The following is a 19,614-nucleotide window of genomic DNA, read 5'->3' on the forward strand; positions in this document are numbered from 1 at the left end:
GGAAGTGTTTGGAAGTGGTCTTTCATGGAGTTTAGATTAGGGGTGAGGGAGGGGAATGGTTTTGGGAGTTTTGTGTTTTCTTTGTTTTTGTTTTGGTATGGTTTCGTGGTGTTCTTGAAAGAACTTTTCTTGGTTGGGTTGTTTGTTCAAATCTTTCCTTGGAGGGTGGAGGGGGAGGAAGAAGAAAGAGAGGAGGAGGGGAGAAGATGGAGGAGGGGAGGAAGAGGAAGATGGGAGAGGGAGGGGAGGGGAGGAAGAGGGAAGAGGGAGGGGGAGGGGAGGAAGGAGGAGGAAGATGGAGGAGGGGGAGGAAGATGGAGGAGGGGGAGGAAGAGGAAGATGGGAGAGGAGGAGGAGGGGGAGGAAGATGGAGGAGGGGGAGGAAGAGGAAGATGGGAGAGGAGGGGGAGGGGGAGGAAGGAGGAGGAAGATGGAGGAGGGGGAGGAAGGAGGAGGAAGATGGAGGAGGGGGAGGAAGAGGAAGATGGGAGAGGAGGAGGAGGGGGAGGAAGGAGGAGGAAGAGGATGGTGGAGGAGAACAGCTGAAGGCAGATCCATAGGAACAGGACTGTTCCTGAGGGGAGGGGGCCGGGGCACTTTATGGAAGCGTCCCCACGCTGGTCACGGTCACCAGGCTGTCTCCGGGGGCACAGCCAGGGATGGGAGGCCCGGGGCTTCATCCGGTGACTTTGAGATGCATTTGGGGGCCTCCCCCCCTGACCCCACGTCCATTTGGGTGCATCGTGACTTGACCTGGGTCGGCCCGGGTGACCTCTGAGGGCCCTTCCAGAAGACCCGCCACTGATTCCTGGGCCACTACTACCCTCTGAGCCTCCGTTTTTCCATCTGCGAAATGGGGGAATGACATGTTGCTCCCTCCCAGGGCTGGGTGGGGAGGCCTCAGCCGAGTGTTCTCTGCTGTTTCTCCTGCTGCCCCCGCCCTGCTGGGCCCGGGACCCCCCAGAAGTCCCGGTTTCCGGAGCGGGTGCCCGAGGAGAGCCAGGCCCCGGGGCCCTCTTGGGCTGGCGCCTCGTTCTTGCCCGGCCCAGCCCCCCAAGCCTCTTCTCTTCCCCTGCAGCCAAGAAGACCTGCTCGGACAGCGACTTCACCTGCAACAACGGGCACTGCATCCCCGAGCGCTGGAAGTGCGACGGCGAGGAGGAGTGCTCCGACGGCTCCGACGAGTCCGAGGCCACGTGCAGTGAGTGAGGGCGGGGGGGGGCACAGCGTGCAGGGGCGGGGGGCACAGGTGGGGGGGCGCAGCGCGAGGGGTGGGCACGGGCAGTCCTGGCCCGCGGGCCGGGCACCTCCCCCTGTACCTCAGCAGCCTCGTCTGGGAGAATGTTGTGCTGTGGGACCTCCAGAGCCCCTCCCTCAGCTCTGACACCCCCTGTTCCCAGCCCCCTCCCAGGGCCTTTTCCTTGTTCTCTTAGCTTCTCTGTTCTGACGTTCCGTGTCCGGACATTCTCTGTTCTCAGGCCCTTTTTGGCTTCAGTTCCTGTGATTCTGCGACCTCTGAGGTTCTGGTGCTTAATATTCTCTGATTAAATAAATATTCATGAGCGAAGGGAGAGGGGGGAGAGGTTTCCTAGAGGGTTTTACTGGGGGGAGTAGGGTTTGGAGGGAGGGGTGCTCTTTTGGTTTTGGCCTCGGGGGTGGGGTTTTTGTTCTGGGGGACTGCTTTCTGTGGGAGCTACTTTGGAGGGTAGAGTTGTGGGGTTGGGGGTTTCGGTCAAGAAGGGAGAGGGTAGAGACAGGGTGGTGAGGTCTGGAAGCCTCCACTAGCAAACCGAGGAGGGACAGAGAGAGAGAAAGGAGGGAGAGAAGAGAAACAGAGAGAGACAAAGAGAGAGATAGAAAGAGAGAGATGGAGCGGGGGAGAGAAAGACAAGAGACAGAGGCGGGGAGAGGGAGGAGGGGAGAGAGACAGGCAGAGAGGGAGGGAAAAGAGGGAGAGAGAAATAGAGGTGGAGACGAGCAGGGCTGCCCCAGCTCCCCGCCGTCCCCTTGCTAACCCACCTGAGTGGTTCCAGCCGTTGAAGGACTCCAGGGGCCCTCAGGCTGCACCCCACCTTGTCGGAGCATGTGGGAGACCCCTATTTGAGGAAGGATATTGGGAGCCAGGGAGGGTGATCCCCAGAGGGAGGGGCCTCAAGCCGTGGGGTTGGAGGAAGTGGGAAGGCTCGGGGTGGGGGCCAAGGAGCCATTCTTTGAGTACCTGTGGACCTGGCGCTCGGGAGAGAGAGAAGCCCAGGGCAGCCACTGAGGCTGGGCATGGAGGAGGACTCTGGTTGTGGGAGCGGCTTCTGGGGGGAGGGGCTCCCTAGAAAGGGAGCGAGTCCCCCCCCCCTTCTTGAGGGTCTGCGAGCAGAGCCCGGCTCCCACCCGGGGAGCTGCTGTAGGTGACGGCCGTCCGGGGAGGGCCCCTGAGATTCAAGGACCGTGGGCCGCCCGTGGCACTGGGCTCACTCCAGGGCACCCCTGTGGCCCCGCCGGGCCTGTCAGCCCCTCAGAACCACCTGTGTGTGCTCCTGGGCCCGGCAGCATTCCGACCCTGTGAGAAGCCCCTGCCTGGTCTGGACGTGCTGCGGGGAAGGGGGAGCCACCAAAGGCCCGCCTAGTAGGGCTCTGGCGTCCTGAACTCTCCCGAGCCTGGGGGTCTGGGGGACCTCTTGTGGTTGCTTCTGTTAAGTTCCCTCCCTGAGCTAGTCTCTGACCCCCGGGGTGGGCCGCACCCCTGGCCCGGGGCCTAGGGCTGCCGGCTGCGGCAGGGAGGGGCCCACGGGGAGAGCTGGCATCCTGGCCCAGCTGGAGGGCACAGCTGGAAAGAGCCGGGCTCATCCGGTGCCCATGGAGGAGACCAGTGGGTGCCGTCCCCCGGAGCAGGCCCGGCTGCCCCTGAGGGACTGACCCCCGCTCCCCTCTCTGTGGTCCCTAACCAAGCTCCCCTCGCCCTCTCGTGGGGGGGGCATCTTCCCGCCATTTCTTCCCCCTTCTGTCTTCTCCGCCCTGTTCCCCATGTGTAGACGGGTGCGAGCATGTGCATGTGCTCTCCCTGCTTTGCCCACACTGTCTACCAGGCTGTCTCTGTCAGTCGGGCTGTCTGTCAGTCTCTCAGTTGATCTGTCCATCTGTCAGTCTCCTGTTTGTTAGTCTGTTTATCCAGTGATTTGTCTGTCAGTCAGTCTGCCTGTTGATGGGTGAGTCAGTCTGTGACTGCCAGTCTGTCAGTCTGTCTGGATCTCTCAGCTTGTCGCTGTGTCTGTCAGTCTGGGCCTCTGTGTCCCCCACCTTTGGGCTGCCCCTTTCTCCCCCGTTCCCGCCTTCGGCCCCCCCGGCTCCCTCCGTCCCTCCCAGGCCTGCTTCCCTCAGCCGGGCTCTCGCCTCTGCTCCCTCGGCCGAACCTCCTCCGGCCTAGAGCTTGTCCCCGCACTCTCGGCCTGGGGGCTCCCTCCCCTCCCCTCAGTCTCCGCCCGCCGGGGATGCCGGGGGTTTCCTGAGCAGGGGAAGCGCCCCCTGCGGGTCAGCAGCCTCTGGGGCTGTGACTCCCCCCCCACCCCAAACTCCCCCTCCTTCGGCCACACGGGCAGAATCATCTTCCCTGGGGGGGGGGGAGGGAGGATCACGTGATGTACCTGGAAGAGTGTGAGCTCCTCTGTGACTCAGTGATCCCGAGGTCCCGGAAGGGCCCCCGGGGCCACCTTGGACTCCCCCCTTTAATGGAACGTCCCCAGATAGGACTCTCTGCTGGCAGACTCCGTCACCTCCGGGGAGCCCGGTGCAATCGGGACGCCCCTCCCTCCCTCTCTCTCCCCACGTCCCCAGCCCGCCCTTTCAGGGTTCGGCCCCCTCTCCCCAAAGGACCCTGGGGAGGGGCTAGGGCGGGGGCCGGGGGGACCACCCGCCACAAGCCCTTGGAGAAAGGGGGAGGGGCGAGCACTAGTCAGAGCCCCTTGTGCAGTTCCTTGTGGGGATGGGCCGCTGGCGGGGGAACGGATTGGCAACCTCGGGCATCTCATAGGAGAAGCTCCTCGCTGAGTCCCCGGGGACCACCAGCCCCCAGGCTTCTGCTCTTGTTCCGGACCCCGGGGGGCCGAGGGTGGCGTCTGGGCCAGAATCTCCTTAGAATCAGGTCTGTGAATGTCCTTTCGGTTCCCTGCCCCCCCCCCAGATTCCAGCTCAGGGGGCAGTGCCTGGGAATCTGGGAGCGCCCCTTCTCCTGCCCTGGACAAGGAGCCCGCCCCAGGCCAGTCCCTCTTTTCCTCCCTTGGGGCCCCCCTCCTCTCCTCCTCCCAGAGGATGGGACCGTGGGGCATGAGCATGGGGGAGGCTGCTGGCTCTGACTGAGCGGGGGCTTCGAAGGTGTGTGACCCCTGGCAACTCACTCGTCCACTTAGGTCTCAGTTTCTCCATCCCTAAAATAGGAACCGTCGGGCACCAGCCTGGGAGGGCTGTTGGGCAGATCCAGTGAGATAATGGGTAAACTGCGCTTTGCAAACCCCCAAATAAACACCCCATAGGGTCGTCCTGAGGCGAGCGCTGCTTGGCAGGAGAATCCCTGTTCGGGCGTGGGTTGGGGAAGAGGGTTCAGGAGATTCCACCTGGGCGGGTCCTCGGATTTTGGGTGTGGGCATGGGTCATTGCCCAACAAACACCATTTCTATTGAGAAATCGCATTTTGGTTTTTTTTTTTTTAAATACTGGCTTTTTATTTTCCAAATCCGAGCAAAGATGATTTTCTCCCTTGTGACACCTGGGGTCCAAGTCTTTGCTTCCTCCTTCCCGCCCCCTCCCCTGGAGGCAGATAATCCAGTTTGTTAAACACGTGCAGTTCCTCCGCATAATTCCCACATTTATCCCTTATCTGGCTGCACAAGAAATCAGATCAAAAAAGGGAAAAAAATGAGAAAGAAAATGAAGGTCAAGCAAACAGCAGAGAAAGGGAGGGAGCCGCTCGTGGTCCGCTCTCGGCCCAGGGCCCTCCCTCCCTGGTGCAGAGGCCTCTCCCTCACGAGACCCCAAGTCACCATGTAAAACACATGTGTCAGGCACAAAAGGAGGGATGCAAGTGTCTCTCCTTGAAGGGAGCTCTCCTTGGGGTCCTGAAGCCCGTTTTGGGGGACAACCTCTGGCTCCACCTGGGGCGGCTCGAGGGCAGGCCCCCAAGGGCCTCTGGGAAGTTACTGTCGCTTTCATGGTTGGATGCTCTGGGCAGGGGTGGGGGGTCGTTCTGGGCAGTTAGTCCTGACTCCAGGTGGTCCTGGTCTCTGGGCCTCCACCTGCTGCAGGACCGAGTCTGTGGGTGAAGAGGGTGGGGGAACCCCTGAGAAGGGTCTTCTGTGACCCCTGGAGGCAGGGACCCTGCTCTCTCAGCCTCCAGCTGCAGGTGATCGTGCCCGGGTTGGGGTGAGGCAGAAATGATGGAGTCCTTTGTCTGGACGTCATCAAAGAGGTGCCAGGAGAAGTAGTGAGCTCCCTGGCACGACAGAAACCTGCCACCTTCTTGTCCGTGTTGTGGGAGTCATGTTCGGCCCTAGGCCACACTCAAGTTCAGACCCTGATTCTCCTACCTGTGACCTTGGCAAGTCAGAGACCGTTCTCCGCCTCTGTTTACTTTTCTGTAAAATCAGACGGAGGCTCCTTCCAGCTGCAGACCCCCCTGAGATCACGAGGGGGTGACCCCTGGGGGTGACTCCGTGCAGTCCCATTAGCAGCCCCTGGTTTAGGCTGAGCCTGAAGGAGAAGCAGGGCCAAGGCACTCTGAGGGGAGGGAGTCAGCCAGAGGTCTGTGGAGGCCCCTGTGGGGGGGAGCTCCGGGCCTCCGGCCAGACCTTGGGAGTCTCTGTGAGGCGCAGAGGAGGCTGGTCCCTCTGGGTCACGCAGCACATTTGACCTCGGGCTCCAACCTTTTTCTAATCCAGTCCCCTGTTTTACAGATAAATAAACTGAGGCCTGTTTGGTACAGTGTGCAAAGAGCTGAGTACGTGGGTTCAAATCCCGCCTGTGACCTTTACTGCCGTCCCTGGGCCCCCTGTCCTCTGTGCTCCGAGGGCCCCGCAGCGTCTGGTCACTCTCCTTAGAAGAGGTCTGCGCGGGCCCCTCAGTGACGTGTGACCGTGTGTCTCCTCCCCCCACAGCCAAGCAGGTTTGCCCGGCCGAGAAGCTGAGCTGCGGCCCCTTGAGCCACAAGTGCATCCCCTCGTCCTGGCGCTGCGACGGAGAGAAGGACTGCGAGACGGGGGCTGACGAGGCCGGCTGCACCACAGGTGGGCACCCGGGGGCCCAAGCCCCAGGAGAGATGGGGGGGTGCTGGAGCCAGACCTCGGCCCAGCACAGGGCGGAGCCCGAGCCGGTCACCGGCACGCCCACGCCGCGCGGCCCAGGCCCGTTACCCAGGCACACGGGTCACACCCACACATGTAGCACAGGCACCCCCAGCCTCCGCAGACCCTTCTGCCAGCAGCCGCTCCCCAGCTTGGCCGGGGTGGGAGAGGGTCCCCTTCCTTAGCTGCCCCCCGCCCAGGGATCCCGGAGGCCCTCAGGCAGGAGCAGGCCCAGGTGATGGGGGCTCTGTGGGCAAGGGGGCTGGTCTGTGGAGGCTGGGACTGGCCGGACCGAGGCCCCCGGGGAGAGGAAGAGCAGCGAGAGGAGGGGCAGCTGGAGCGGGCGGCAGCACCTGGACCTCAGGATCCTCCTCCTGGATGCCAGCAGGATGTAGTCCTGCACTGTGGGGATGGAGGGAGCTGAGGCCCATCTTGTGGGGAGGACTGTGGCAGAGTGAATTTGCCCCAGGGCGTTCTGGGAATAAGTAGGAACAGGATTCAGACCTCGAGTGCCGCCTTCCTTCTCCGGCTGCCGTGTGCAGCGCTTGGGACGCTTTCCCTTAGATCAAGTCCTGGTTCAGATCCCGGCTCAGCCGACTCTAGAGAAGCCACGCTGCTGCTCTGAGACTTGGTTTCCCCACCTGTAAAATGGGCAGCTAGCCCTACACACTGCGCCGTGAGGGGAGCTCCTTGGGAGCCCCAGTGTGGCACAGGAGGGGGTTTCTCCTCACGTGGCTTCCAAACCCGGGTGCAGCTCCGGGCCCCGTCTTATCAGACACTGGGGAGCTGGCGGGAGTCCCGGGCGGGATCAGGGGCCCCATAAGAGGATTGGCCGGGGACATTGCCGGATGTTGGCCAGGAAGTCTTGGGACCAGGAGAGCTGGGCCGGTGGTTGGAGGGCCGGCTCGGCCGGGGATTTGGCTGGTTCTGTTGGCTCCGAGGGCGTGGGGGTGGGGAGTCCCAGAGAAGCCAGTCTGGGCCCCGGCCTGCAAGACCGGTGCCCTCTGACCCCGGGAGCTCAGGCAGCCTCTTGGACTCCTTGGGCCCACCACTGGGCGCTCTGGGGGGCGTTGCCAGGAATATTCCAGGGGCTCACTCGGTTCCTGGGGACCTGGCACAGACACACCCATGGTCCTCTGCCCCCGAGAAGCTGGGGCCCCATTGTATCTGGGCCAGCAGCCTGCAGGGAAGTCCGGGCCCCTGTTAGAGAAATGCTGAAACATGGGGCCGCTGTGGGGGGGGGGTAAGGAGGAGGGTTGGGTGGGAGGAGCAGGGAGGGAGCGGTGCAGGCTCAGACCCTGGACTCCTGGAGTTACGGGCAAGAGAGGACACGAGTGGGGAGCACGTAGAGAAGGCGGTGGGGTCCGAGGAGGGAGAGACCGTGGTCGGCTGGGGGGGATCAGGCCAAGAAGGTGGAGGGGCCCTGGGCCGGTGCTTGATGGATGTCTTAGAAGGTGAGGGAAGGGGGCCGGGAACAGGAGCAGCAGGAGCAAAGCTGTGGAGTGGGAGGGTCCTGGGCCTGCTCAGGATCAGCCAATTTAAATACACGTCTTGGTTTGCTTGTCCCCCCTGCCCCATTAATGGACTTAAAAATTCAGGAACTAATTTTTTCTAAACATTTTAAGTTTGGAGTCCCCAGTTCTTTCCCTGGCGCCCCCAGAAGTCAGTGAGCTCAGAGGTAGGTTATACACGGGCAGTGTCTCTGACAGTGGGGACCGTGCTGCTCAAGGCCTCTTTGGGCCTTAGTTGGGCATGCAGTAGGTGTTTACTAAATGCTGGCTGCCTTGATGCCTGGAGGAGGCTTCTGGGATATCAGGCCCAGAGCCCCTCCCCGCTGGCCCCCTTTTGTGCCGGTGTGGCTCAGCATCCCCAGGCTCACGTGGGCGGCCTCTGCTCTCTCCCCAGTCTGCCCCCCCAGTGAGTTCCAGTGCAGTAACCGCACGTGCATCGCCACGGTCTTCGTGTGCGACGGTGACGACGACTGCGGCGATGGCAGTGACGAGCGCGGCTGCCCCGCCCAGGCCTGCGGCCCCCAGGAGTTCCGCTGCAACAGCAGCGCCTGCATCCCCGAGCGCTGGCTCTGCGACGGCCAGGCCGACTGCGAGGACCGCTCGGACGAGGCGCCGGAGCGCTGCGGGCGCCAGGCGGGCACGGCGGCCCCGGCCACCTGCGGGGCCGGCGAGTACCCCTGCGGCAGCGGCGAGTGCATCCACCTGACCTGGAAGTGTGACGGGGACGCCGACTGCAAGGACAAGTCGGACGAGGCCAGCTGTGGTGGGTGCTCCCCGTGGGGGTGGGGGGGCACGGGGCACCAGTGCCCCCGGGGGTCCGGCCGAGCGGGAGAGGAGGAACAGCGCAGGATCCCCTGGTCAGAGGGGACATCCCACTTCCCTTTAAGCCTTCCTTAGGAAGACAGATGGCGGCTGGGACCAGAACTCGGGCCTTGAGAGCCAGGGCCCCCGCCTGCCCTTGGTTAGCTATGCCTCAGGACTGTCTCAGTCCCTAGCAGGGGCTGAGGGGACCCTCTCACCCCGGGTGGGGACAGGCAGTGGAGAAGGCAGAGCTGCGAGGAGCCTTAGGATCACCTGGTCCAACTGAGGCAGTTCCCAGTCCATCCCCCTTCCCCCGGCAGTCACTGAGAAGCGGGCAGCCCCCCCCCCCCGCCCTGCTCCGGGGGCATCCGGTTCTCAGGATGAGGGGCCCGGCCCCGCCCAGTGGGAGGCTTGTCTCCATGAGGAAGGGATGGATCCCCTGGAGAAGGTCCAGAGCAGGGCGGTCAGGCCGGTGCCGGCTGGGCCTGGGCCATGCAGGGAGAGGCTTAAGGGAGGGAGGGACAAGGCCTCTTTAGGCCGGATTAAGGAAGAGACAGGACAGCTGTCTCCGGCCTGGTCAGGTGGGAGTGGGATTAGCCTTAGGCTTGTGCAGGTCAGCAGAAGGGTCATCTGCCCCACCCCCACCACGGGCCACGCCCCCGTCATGGGCCCTGCCAGGACCAGAGATGGGCTCCTGGAGCCCAGGCCCAGGACTCTGCCGGTTACTGGGGCCGCCTCTGCCGTTCTCTGCCGGGAACGAGCACGTCTGTGTGGGGGGATCCACAAAGTGACCCGGGAGGGGGGCTGGGGGCGAGGGCTCTGCTTGGCCTGCCACGGGAGGCTGCACGCTGGCCTCCCCCCAGGGTCCCGAGGGAGGGAAGGCCGGTCACGGGGCTGCCCCCCTCTCTGCTGAGCTGGCCGAGGCCTAGGAGCCCGTGTTCCCCCTGGAGTGACCCTGTCCCTGTGCCTCTCTCTCCTTCTCCGAAGCTGTGGTGTCCTGCCGTCCTGAGGAGTTCCAGTGTGCAGACGGGACCTGCACCGTGGGGGCCAAGCGCTGCAACCTGGAGCGCGACTGCCCGGACGGCAGCGACGAGGCTGGCTGCCTGCAGGGTAGGTGCTGGGCCGGGCCCTCTGGTCTGCCTTGGGCCGGCTGCCTGCAGGGTGTCCTGGGCCGGGCTGGGGCCCGGGGCCCTCTGGTCTGCCTTGGGCCGGCTGCCTGCAGGGTGCTCTGGGCCGGGCCCCTCAGTGGGCCACATGTGCCTGGTGGAGCTGGCCGGGGAGATGGGGCCTCCAGATCGGGCCCTCTGTAGCTGGGCCCACAGGGAGCCCCACTAAAGCTTGTGAAGGCCTCCATGTGGGCCACCCAGCGCTCGTGCAGGGGCTCTGCACCTGCCGACGACGCCCGGGGAGTGCGGGCAGGTTTCGGATCCTCTGGGCGCTGTCTGCTCATGTCTGCCTCCAAGCAGGGCCCAGCCCTAGAGCGAGCGGGGCCTCCTGGGATACGCTGCAGGATGTGAAAGGAAGGTACAAAGGGGCAGTTCCTGCTGCCCCTGAGCAATGGTCTGCTTCGGAAAGGACGACTTCTTCCTCCCTAAAAGTTTGCAGAGCCAGGGGCCGTGACCTGTCAGAGGATGAGCCAGAAGCTGGGGGGGGGAGGGCAGGGTGCTTTTCTGACCCTTCTCCCTCCAGGCTGGCGGGAGGCTCAGCTCCTCCCCGGCCTCGCCGCCGGTGCCATGGTCTCTGCCCACACGGTCCCTGGCCGGCCTAACAGACTCTGCTCTCTTGTCCGACCCCGACAGAATCCACGTGCGAAAGTCCCAGCAAGTTTCATTGTAAGAGTGGCGAGTGCGTGGACAGCAGCAAAGTGTGTGATGGTCGCGGAGACTGCCGTGACGGGTCTGATGAGCCAGTGAAAGAATGTGGTACGGCCCCCGCGCCCGCCGGGGCAGCCCTCCCGCCCTCCTCCCGGTGGCTGCTGGGGCAGCCCCCCACCCCACCCCCATGGCTACTCGGCCCTGGGCGGCCACTAACTCCCCACGTGACTTTAGCTAGTCCCTGACGGCTGGCCTTTCTGCCAGCCTCTGCTTCTGTCTCCTTCGGCCCCTCTGCCTGCGTCCCCGCTCCCACCTCCATGGTGGGCTCTCGGGAGCACTCTGTGTCTGTCTCTGTGTCTCTCTCTCTTCTCTCTCTCTCTCTCTCTCCCTGTCTCTCTCTCTCTGTCCTGCTGAGTTAGCCAGGGACTCGGCCCTCCATGAGGAACCTCCAGCTCAAGCCAAAATATCCAGAACTAGCGAGCGAGTCTTTCCTGAGCTTCTCAGGCAATGGAAGGAGACGGTGAGGGCCCTGTGGCTGACGGTATTGCAGCCGGCTGGTCCCGTGTAGGAGGGGGGCCAGGAGGCCTTGTCTCAGACCCTGTCCCTGCCAGCTCAGATTCAGGGAGGAGACACAAGGGCCATTTACCTCGAAGAGGTTGGCAAGGATCAGGCATTAAGTACGAACACAGGTCTGCTTAATAAAATGGAGGGAAAGTGAGTAGACCTAGAACTCTGAGGACTTCTCTGGACCTTGGTCTCCTTTTCTTTAAGTGAGGGGGTTGGCCTCTGAGGACTGTTCCAGATTTCCTAAGAAATTTGAAAAGTGAGGCCGGCTTTGAAGGGCTTTGCTGCTGGAGGTCAGAAGGGGAGAGGTCGGCAGGGTGGGGGTGGAACAGTCGGGACCAGGAAGGCCAGACATTGAGGGGAGCATGAGGGCCAGTCAGGTTCTAGCATCCCTTCTCATGTCCCCCACGGCTGCCCCAGGGATGGGTCCTGAGTAATGTCCGACCCTAAAGGTGGACTCATCCCCAAACTGGGTCAGGGAAACAGACCGAGCCTGGCCGTGCCTCCCGATGGTTCAGGCAAAGCCCCCTCGTCTGGGACTGCCCCGTCCCTCCCCCCGAACTTGCCCCTCGGGGGCTGGTGGGGCAGGACAGGGGCTGGAGGCCGCCGTCTGTCTTTGACGTGAGCCAGTGCCGCTCGCTGGGGAGCAATAGAAAGTTCTGCCCGAGAAGGAGTTGAGCTTGAGAAGAAGTGTTGCTAGGAAGGCTTTTGTAGGGAAAGGCCTGAGGGTCCTACTTGACCACAAGCTTAACCTGAATCAGGGCTGATACAGCAGCCGTGGGGTCCTCTCTTAAGGGGGCCGGTGCCCGACGGCAGAGCGCCAGGGCCCTTCTCCGACACCTGGGGGCTGGGTGCCTCCTTCCCTCAGGAGGCCTCTGACAGACTGGGGCCCCAGAGAAGCCCGCCCAGGGCCGAGCGGGCTGGAGGTCACGGCCTCCGAGGGGAAGTTAGGGCCCTTAGTGCGGGGGGCGTGATGGCTGTCCCGGGGTCTTTGAAGGGCTGTCGGGTGGCCTGGAGCAGCTCAGCCCCAGCAGGCAGAGGAGTGGGTGAAGTTAGAGACAGGAAGTCCTTCCTCAGCCGGGGAGGGGCCGACCCTGGGGGTCACAGGGGTTGCTCCGCAGCTGCCCGAGTCCCCTCGGGCTCTGACCCGGGCCTGGCCCGGCAGGACCTCTCCCTGACCCTCCCTGTGTCCTGTGGAGGGGGGGGTGCGGGCCCCCCCTCCCTCCCCCTCTCCTGCATGACTTCCCCAGTGGAGGCTGCATGGGTGTGTGCTTGTGTGAGCATGTGCACGTGTGCTGTGTCCCCGTCAGGGTTGGGGTTCTCTCTGGGGACCCCGACCTGCTTCCCTGCCCTCCTTCCCTTGGGGCGAACAAGGAACCCCCTCAGCCCTTGGGGTCCCTAAGTGTCTGTGTGACCTCCCCAAGTCATTCCCACCACGAGGACCTCAGGTTCCGCAGACCTCTCCCCATCCTGCCGCCTCCGGCCCACGATGACACGCATGCCCCATGATCCTCGAGGGGTTTGCTTCCATGTTTACACTCCCTCCATCAGGGTAATTCACGGCCTGACGTTAGGGTAACTCAGGGCTTGGACGGGGAGCCCTGGACGTCAGTGGGGTCTCCCCCCCCACATCCCTCCCAGTTCTGCCCCCCCCTCAGGGAGTTTGGGGACAGCCAAGTAATGGAGCAGTGAGACTGGCTTGGCTGAGGATGCTGGGAGAGGTGGGGAGCGGGCCCCAGAGCCTACGGACTGGCGTCTGTTGGTGGGGGGGCTGATGGTAATAGTGTCTAGGGGAATGGCCTGGCCCTAAGGGGGGGCTCTCAGTGACTGACAGCTCCTGCCTGGCCCTGGGGGTGGGGCTCTTAGCTCCTGCTGATCCTTGAGCCTCCGTTGGCCCCCCTCCCCATGACACCCTCCTACCTGGGGTTCAGGAAGGCTGGGACACCTGGCTCCTGAATGGGGGGCCTCTGGGCAGCCAGCCCCCCCAGCGACCCCGCCAGTGCAGGGGGTGAGTGAGGGCGGGTCTTCAAGGGCAAAGGCCTCCATTTGAGGTCTGACTGCCCTTTGCTCACCGAGCATTCAGTGGGGACAAACGTGGTCCCGCGGCGCCTTCATGGCTGTTGTGTGGAAAGGCCGTGAAGGACAGAAATGGGGGATGTCGTCATCGTCATTGTCATCGTCATCATCATCATCCTCACCATTATTGTTATTTCAGTTACGGCAGCAGCCCGGGGAAGGAAGCGGCGGCCCAGGGGTAAAGGGGATCCCCGCATGGCTTGGGGCTCTCCGGCTGTGCATGGCCCGGGCAGGGGGAAGGCCCGAGCAGGGCTGCCTGTGCATGGCCGGGGAGACGCCTGCTGCGCATGGTGTGAGCCGGGGGGCAGGACGGGGGAGGGCCCCATCCTCCGCTTGGGCAGCGGGCACAGGGCAAAGGGGCACCCGGGTGGGCAGCAGCCTCCCTGCCCACCCATGGCCCTTTTAGCACCGGGCAGCGGAAGTTTGTGAGACAGAGCCCTGGGAGGGGCCCGAAGTCTGCAGCCAGGTCCTGGAAGATGAAGAATTCCCAGCAAACAGATGCCATAAGGAGAGGACGGGAAAGGCAAAGAACTGGGGGCCTTAGTGAACCACAAGCCCTAAGAAAAGCTTTCCGTGTGATAGGGTCATTGGGAAGCCCCCCCCGCCCCCGCACTAATGCTCTCCAGAGCTGCGATGCGGGGCCTAGAGGTAGAGAAGGTAACGTAGGACGGTGGCAGGGTCCGGAGTTCAAATCGTGCCTCTCATCCCCCGTTTGGGACTTTAGGCAAGGAGCTTTAGTCCCCGGCCCTCACTTTCCCTTGTGGAAATTGGACTCGGCGGCGTCCTCCTGTTGTCCCCTGCGGGCGGGGCCCGGCTCTGTGCCCGGCTCCGTCCTGGGCGTCACGCCTCAGGGGAGAAGTGACAGGGACCCTGGCCCGGGGCAGGGTGGTGCCGGGGCTGGTGACCAGGCCCGAAGGGAGGAGTGTCCTGGGGACAAAGCCAGGAGCTCAGGGCAGTTACCGAGGCGCCCACAGGTCCGGAAACTTCCTCACAATGACTTCTGGCCACAAGTCAAGGGGCTGCGGGACAGGTAGTGAGCCCCCTGTCACCTGTGGTATTTAGAGGAGGCGAGATGGCCGCCGGCCAGGGAGGGCACAGCTGGGATTCCTGCTGCATTTAGGGGTCCTCCAGTCCTTGGCAAAGGACCAGAGACCAGGGTCGCTAGGAAGCGCAGGCCCGTGCTCCAGAGAGACAGAGACAGGGAGGAAGGAGAGAGACAGAGACAGAGGGAGGAGGGACAGAGACAGAGACAGGGAGGAAGGAGAGAGACAGAGACAGAGGGAGGAGGGACAGAGAGAGACAGGGAGGAAGGAGAGAGACAGAGACAGAGGGAGGAGGGACAGAGAGAGACAGGGAGGAAGGAGAGAGACAGAGACAGAGGGAGGAGGGACAGAGAGAGACAGGGAGGAAGGAGAGAGACAGAGACAGAGGGAGGAGGGACAGAGAGAGACAGGGAGGAAGGAGAGAGACAGAGACAGAGGGAGGAGGGACAGAGACAGAGACAGGGAGGAAGGAGAGAGACAGAGACAGAGGGAGGAGGGACAGAGACAGAGCCAGGGAGGAAGGACAGAAACAGAGGCAGAGACAGAGGGAGGAGGGACAGAGAGAGACAGGGAGGAAGGAGAGAGACAGAGACAGAGGGAGGAAGGACAGAGACAGAGACAGAGGGAGGAAGGAGAGACAGACAGAGGGAGGAAGGAGAGAGACAGAGACAGAGGGAGGAAGGAGAGACAGAGACAGAGGGAGGAAGGAGAGACAGAGACAGAGGGAGGAAGGAGAGAGACAGAGACAGGGAGAAGATGGCTGAGTGGGGGGGGAGGCCTGGGCCCCCGCTTTGCCCCCTCCCAGAGCTGCGCTCTCAGGAGCTTGGTGCCTCACCCTTCTCAGTGCTCCCAGGGCACCTCCCTCTCCTCGGGACCCCCTCAGCATGGGGTCTACTCTGGCCCCGGGAGCCTCAGACCCGCTCTTCTTCCAGAGGCTAATGAGTGCGCCCACAACAACGGGGGCTGCTCCCACATCTGCAAGGACCTGAAGATCGGCTATTCCTGCGAGTGCCCGCCCGGCTATGAGCTGCTGGACAAGAAGACGTGCGGAGGTGAGGGTGATGAGCTTCTCCCCCCGGCGCCCCCCGCCAGACCCCAGTCCCCAGGGAGCTTCTCCCAAAAGTCGCGTCTCTGTGTCCCCGTGGCCGTACGGAGCCTCGCTGAGCGTGAGCCCGCTGGGACCTTGGCATCGGGGGAGGGGGTCGCAGGCCCAAGGCTTTGCAGGGCGGCCCTCTGAGGGGGCTGCTGCTCGCTTTCTGTGCCCCGCTCTATGGCTGGGGTCGCCAAGGCCTCGTCTGCAGCCATCCCCTGGAGCCTTTTTTGCCCATTCTTGTCCGTCCCCTCCCCTGCATCGTCCCACAGGGACAATTATCATGGGGGAGTCACCACACACACCCCTAAAGCACTTGGGGAGATGGGGGAGGTTTGTGTCCCCATTTTATGGATGGGAACACTGAGGCTCCAGCACAGGTCAGAGCCAGGGTCCTGGCTTTAAGGCTTGTTCTGTTCTTCCCCCCAACTGGCAGCTCCCTATGCCCAGGTTGCAGAGCCCCGGACCATGGGTGGCCAGAGCGGGGCCCCAGCCCCTGTGCCTCAGGTGGCTGGGCGGGTCTCGAGGGACCCGGGGCCCCCTCCCCAAATAAACGAGGCAAACCCGGGACGCCTGTAGCCAAATTCATAACACAAGGGTATTCAAGGAAAACCTGGAGGGGATGGACCGTCCGGGGCTGGGAAAGGCCGGGCCCGGGGGGCGGACCCCCCGGCCGAAGCCCCCCGCCCCTAACCCCGGGCGGGGGGCCGGGCTGGGCAGGCAGAAGCCCCCCGGAACTCACCCCCACCCCCCCAACCCGGGTCCGGAGGAATCCCAAAACCCCGGGCCCAGCCCCGGGGGACTACGCCCATCCCCATGCTGGGAACGTTGGGGCGCTGGAGGAGGTGGCCCCAACCGACACTGGGCACCCTTTCACAAGAAGATTAAGGGAGCCGCGCCCCCCGGCCCTGACCCTGCCCGGGGGGAGCAGAGGGGGGGGCCCAGGCCGCCCAGAGAAACCCCGGGGTGTTCCTCCCGTGGGCCGAGGCGCCAAAGTCTGGCCCTAAACGGTCCCTGGGCCAGAACCAGGAATCACAGGTCTGGCCTTCAGGCCGTCGGCGAACGGCCACACCCAAGTGCACACGCACACACACAGACCCGGTCTCTTCCCACGAGGCCCAGGCTCCCGCACTGGGGCCCCCAGTGACCAAACGGCAACACTCGAACTCAGACCCAAGATGGGACTCGGGCCCGCTGGCCCGTGCGTGTCCTCCCCTCCCCACCCCCACCCGGGCCCAGCAGTGGTGGATCTGCAGCCCAAAGGCCCAAGTTCGAATCCCAGCCCTGCAGCCTCAGGGCCCCGATGGAGGAGCCTGTGGAGTGGGAGCTTTAGGTCCTGCTGCAGCACTGTTGGTATCATGGAAGTGGCTCGCCCGCCCCCTGGTGGCTGCAGCAGGAAGTACAGATGAATGCTGGGGCCCGGCTCCTCCCCTCCGGGCGAAGGGATTGGGGGGCTCCTCCCTTGGAGACCAGGGGCCCTCCCCAGACGGGCCCCCCCACGCTAGGGGGAAACACGGAGGGTCCCCCACAGGGCCCGTGGGAGTCAGCGAGTGAGCCAGGGCCACCCAGCTGCCGCCACCCCAGCCCGACTTGTGACCCCCCCCCGGGACCTGGGACCCCCAAACCCGGTCATTGAACAGACGTCTGTGAGCCCCACGGGGCCGGGCCGGGCTCCACAGGCCGGGCTCCACAGCCCAGGCCGCCCGGGCCGGGCTCCACAGGCCGGGCTCCACAGCCCAGGCCGCCCGGGCCGGGCTCCACAGGCCGGGCTCCACAGCCCAGGCCGCCCGGGCCGGGCTCCACAGCCCGGGCTCCACAGCCCAGGCCACCCGGGCCGGGCTCCACAGACCAGGCTCCACAGGCCGGGCTCCACAGCCCAGGCCGCCCAGGCCGGGCCCCGACCTCCCAGAGGGCCGGTGAGCCACTTCCCCAGAGCCAGGGAGGGCCGACCTGGGAGCGCGGCTCCCGCTTCTCTGGGCTTTTTATAAGGGGCAGCCGGTCAGTCAGCAAGTTTTTATCAAGCTCCTGCTGCATGCCCGGCACCAGCCCAAGTCCTGGGGTCAGAGAATGGGGTGCACGCAGGATTAGGCCCATTTTATAGTCGGGGAGCCTGAGACCCTGGAAGTTATAGGAGGAAAGGAGACGAGCTCAGAGAGCCTCGGATGGGGTCCCTCACTTTCCAGAGGAGGAAACTGAGGTCCAGATAAAGGGGCTCACCTGAGATGCCCCTCCCGGCCCTGTCTCCCAGGCAGTGACTTGCTCAAAGTCACGCAGCAAGTAAGGGTCAGCCAGGACTCGAACTCGGGGCTCCTGCCCCAAGCCCATGGTGCTTTCCACAGTCCCGAGCGGCCTCCGATCCACTCCCATTGTTGTGCCGTCCCCCTCCCCCAGGGGGTCCCATAATCGCCTCTTTTTACTGTGGAAATCACGGCTTCAAGCACCTCTATCTGTGAGGAAGGAGGAGGCAGGGATGGGGAATGGCCGTGGTCCCCCTGGGCCAGCCCAGCCTCAGAATTCAGGCCGGCCTCCCCGCTGGGCTCTCCAGGGGCCGCCAGCTCGGGGCCGCACTAATCAGCGGCCTTTGCCATAGAAAACCTGTAGAAAGGCTGTCAGCCAGGGAGCTTGGGGGCTGGGAGACTTCAGGGGCCGAGCCCTGGGCAATGAGCCCGGCCAGCAGGACCTTGGACAGCGCTCCTCCCTTTGGGCTGCTCAAGGTGTCCGGGCAGGAAGACCTGAGTTCAAATTTTGTTCTTACTTTGTGGCCCTGGGCCACTCAGCCTCTGCTTGCCTCAGTTCTCATCTGTAAAATGGGGGTAGTAATAGCATTCACCCCTCAAAGCTGCTGTGAGGGTAAAAGGAGATAATGCGAAGCACTTAACATAGTGCCTGGCACCTAGTAGGCATAATAGAGCCTCCTTCCTTTCCCCTTCTTTCCCACGTTCTTTCCTTCCTTTTTCTATATTCTTTCCTTCCTTCTTTTCTTCTTTCCAACATTCTCTCCTTCCTTTTCTCCCTCCCTCCTTTTTTCTTCCTTTTCTGCCTTCATGGAGTTTACTTTTTACCAGGGAGCAGCAACATACACAAAAGGAAGTACGGCCACCAAGTAATTTCAGGGGCGAGGCCAGTAGTTACGTGAGGCTTTTGGATGTCCTGGAAGTAGGGCCAGTTTGGAGGGAGATGCCGGCATTCTGACCCTTTCATGTAACCATCACGGGCCTCACTTTCCTTATCTCTAACTCGAGAGGGTTGGACTAGAGCAACCCTGAGAGCCCCTCTAGAAGTGTTCTGGAAGTTCTGCGATCTGGGGGAATCAAGACAGACTTCCTGTAGGAAGTGGCTCCTGAGCTGAGTCTTGAAGGAATCCAGGAAATCCATGACTCAGAGGTGAGGAGAGGGACCATTTTAGGCTTGAGGCACAGCCTGGGCACAGATGGTCAAAAAGACCAGGGGCAACAGGAGGGGGGCCGAGACCCCCGCCCCAGCCTGCTTTAGTGGCTGCCCGGCCCCAATCTGACTCCATGCTTCCCCCAGCGCCTTCATCGACAAGGCCAGTGATCGGACGGAGCAGGTGGTGCTCATCGACAGCCAGCTGCACTCCCCCGAGGGCCTGGCGGTGGACTGGGTCCATAAGCATCTCTACTGGACGGACTCCGGCAACAAGACCATCTCCGTGGCCACTGTGGATGGCGGCCGCAGAAAAACTCTCTTCAGCCACGATCTGAGCGAGCCTCGAGCCATTGCCGTGGACCCGCTCCACGGGTGAGTCTGTTTTGGTACCTGGGGGGAGGCTGGAGACTAGGGGAGATGGCCTCGAGTGCCCCTTGGGAAGGGCCGGCCAGGCCCCACCTGATCCCCTACCTTGTGGTCCCACCGCCCCATAGACTTGTCGAACCCCTAGAAGGCAGTGCAGCGGGAGGCGGAAGATGGCAGCCCCAAACCTTGCGTCCCGTCCCAGCCCTGCCACTTGCCATCTCTCAGGGCTGACAGCTAAAAGTGGGAGTTCCAGGGAGGCAGGTGGTCCCGAGGAAGAGCTCGGTGACCAGAGCTGTCCGGCCAATAAATGCTCAGCCCCTTCCCTTCCCCCTTGGCCTTCCTGTGGAACCCTGCAGGAATGAGTATTTTTTAAGCGCTCGCTCTGTGCTGACCATCATTGTGTTTCTGTCCCTCTGTCGCCCTTCCAGGTTCATGTACTGGTCTGACTGGGGTGACCAGGCAAAGATCGAAAAGTCAGGCCTGAATGGCGTGGACCGGCAGGTGCTGGTCGTGGACAACATCGAGTGGCCCAATGGTATCACTCTGGGTGAGTCTCTGGCTCCCCCAGACCAGGGAAGCCTGTTAAGTACCGCGTCACGTCCTGCGCCGCTCGGGGTTCAGACCCGCCTTTTCCGAAAG

The 19,614-nt window shown here is 63.3% G+C and overlaps 1 protein-coding gene across 1 annotated transcript in view; it reads left to right on the forward strand.

Annotated features, from left to right (window-relative positions):
• The first annotated feature begins 843 nt into the window (after positions 1–843).
• The window catches only part of LRP8 (LDL receptor related protein 8), a 41,271-nt gene continuing 22,500 nt past the window's right edge, over positions 844–19,614 (forward strand). The window contains exons 1-12 of the mRNA XM_031968548.1: positions 844–1,201; positions 6,138–6,266; positions 8,229–8,597; positions 9,623–9,745; positions 10,435–10,557; positions 13,229–13,267; positions 15,065–15,340; positions 15,659–15,729; positions 16,246–16,575; positions 16,728–16,868; positions 18,737–18,981; positions 19,404–19,522. Coding sequence (XP_031824408.1) covers positions 862–1,201; positions 6,138–6,266; positions 8,229–8,597; positions 9,623–9,745; positions 10,435–10,557; positions 13,229–13,267; positions 15,065–15,340; positions 15,659–15,729; positions 16,246–16,575; positions 16,728–16,868; positions 18,737–18,981; positions 19,404–19,522 — 2,305 coding nt within the window. The 5' untranslated portion in view covers positions 844–861. The remainder of the gene's footprint in view (positions 1,202–6,137; positions 6,267–8,228; positions 8,598–9,622; positions 9,746–10,434; positions 10,558–13,228; positions 13,268–15,064; positions 15,341–15,658; positions 15,730–16,245; positions 16,576–16,727; positions 16,869–18,736; positions 18,982–19,403; positions 19,523–19,614) is intronic.

This window comes from Sarcophilus harrisii, chromosome 4 (assembly GCF_902635505.1).
Source record: "Sarcophilus harrisii chromosome 4, mSarHar1.11, whole genome shotgun sequence".
Classification (NCBI taxonomy): Eukaryota; Metazoa; Chordata; class Mammalia; order Dasyuromorphia; family Dasyuridae; genus Sarcophilus; species Sarcophilus harrisii.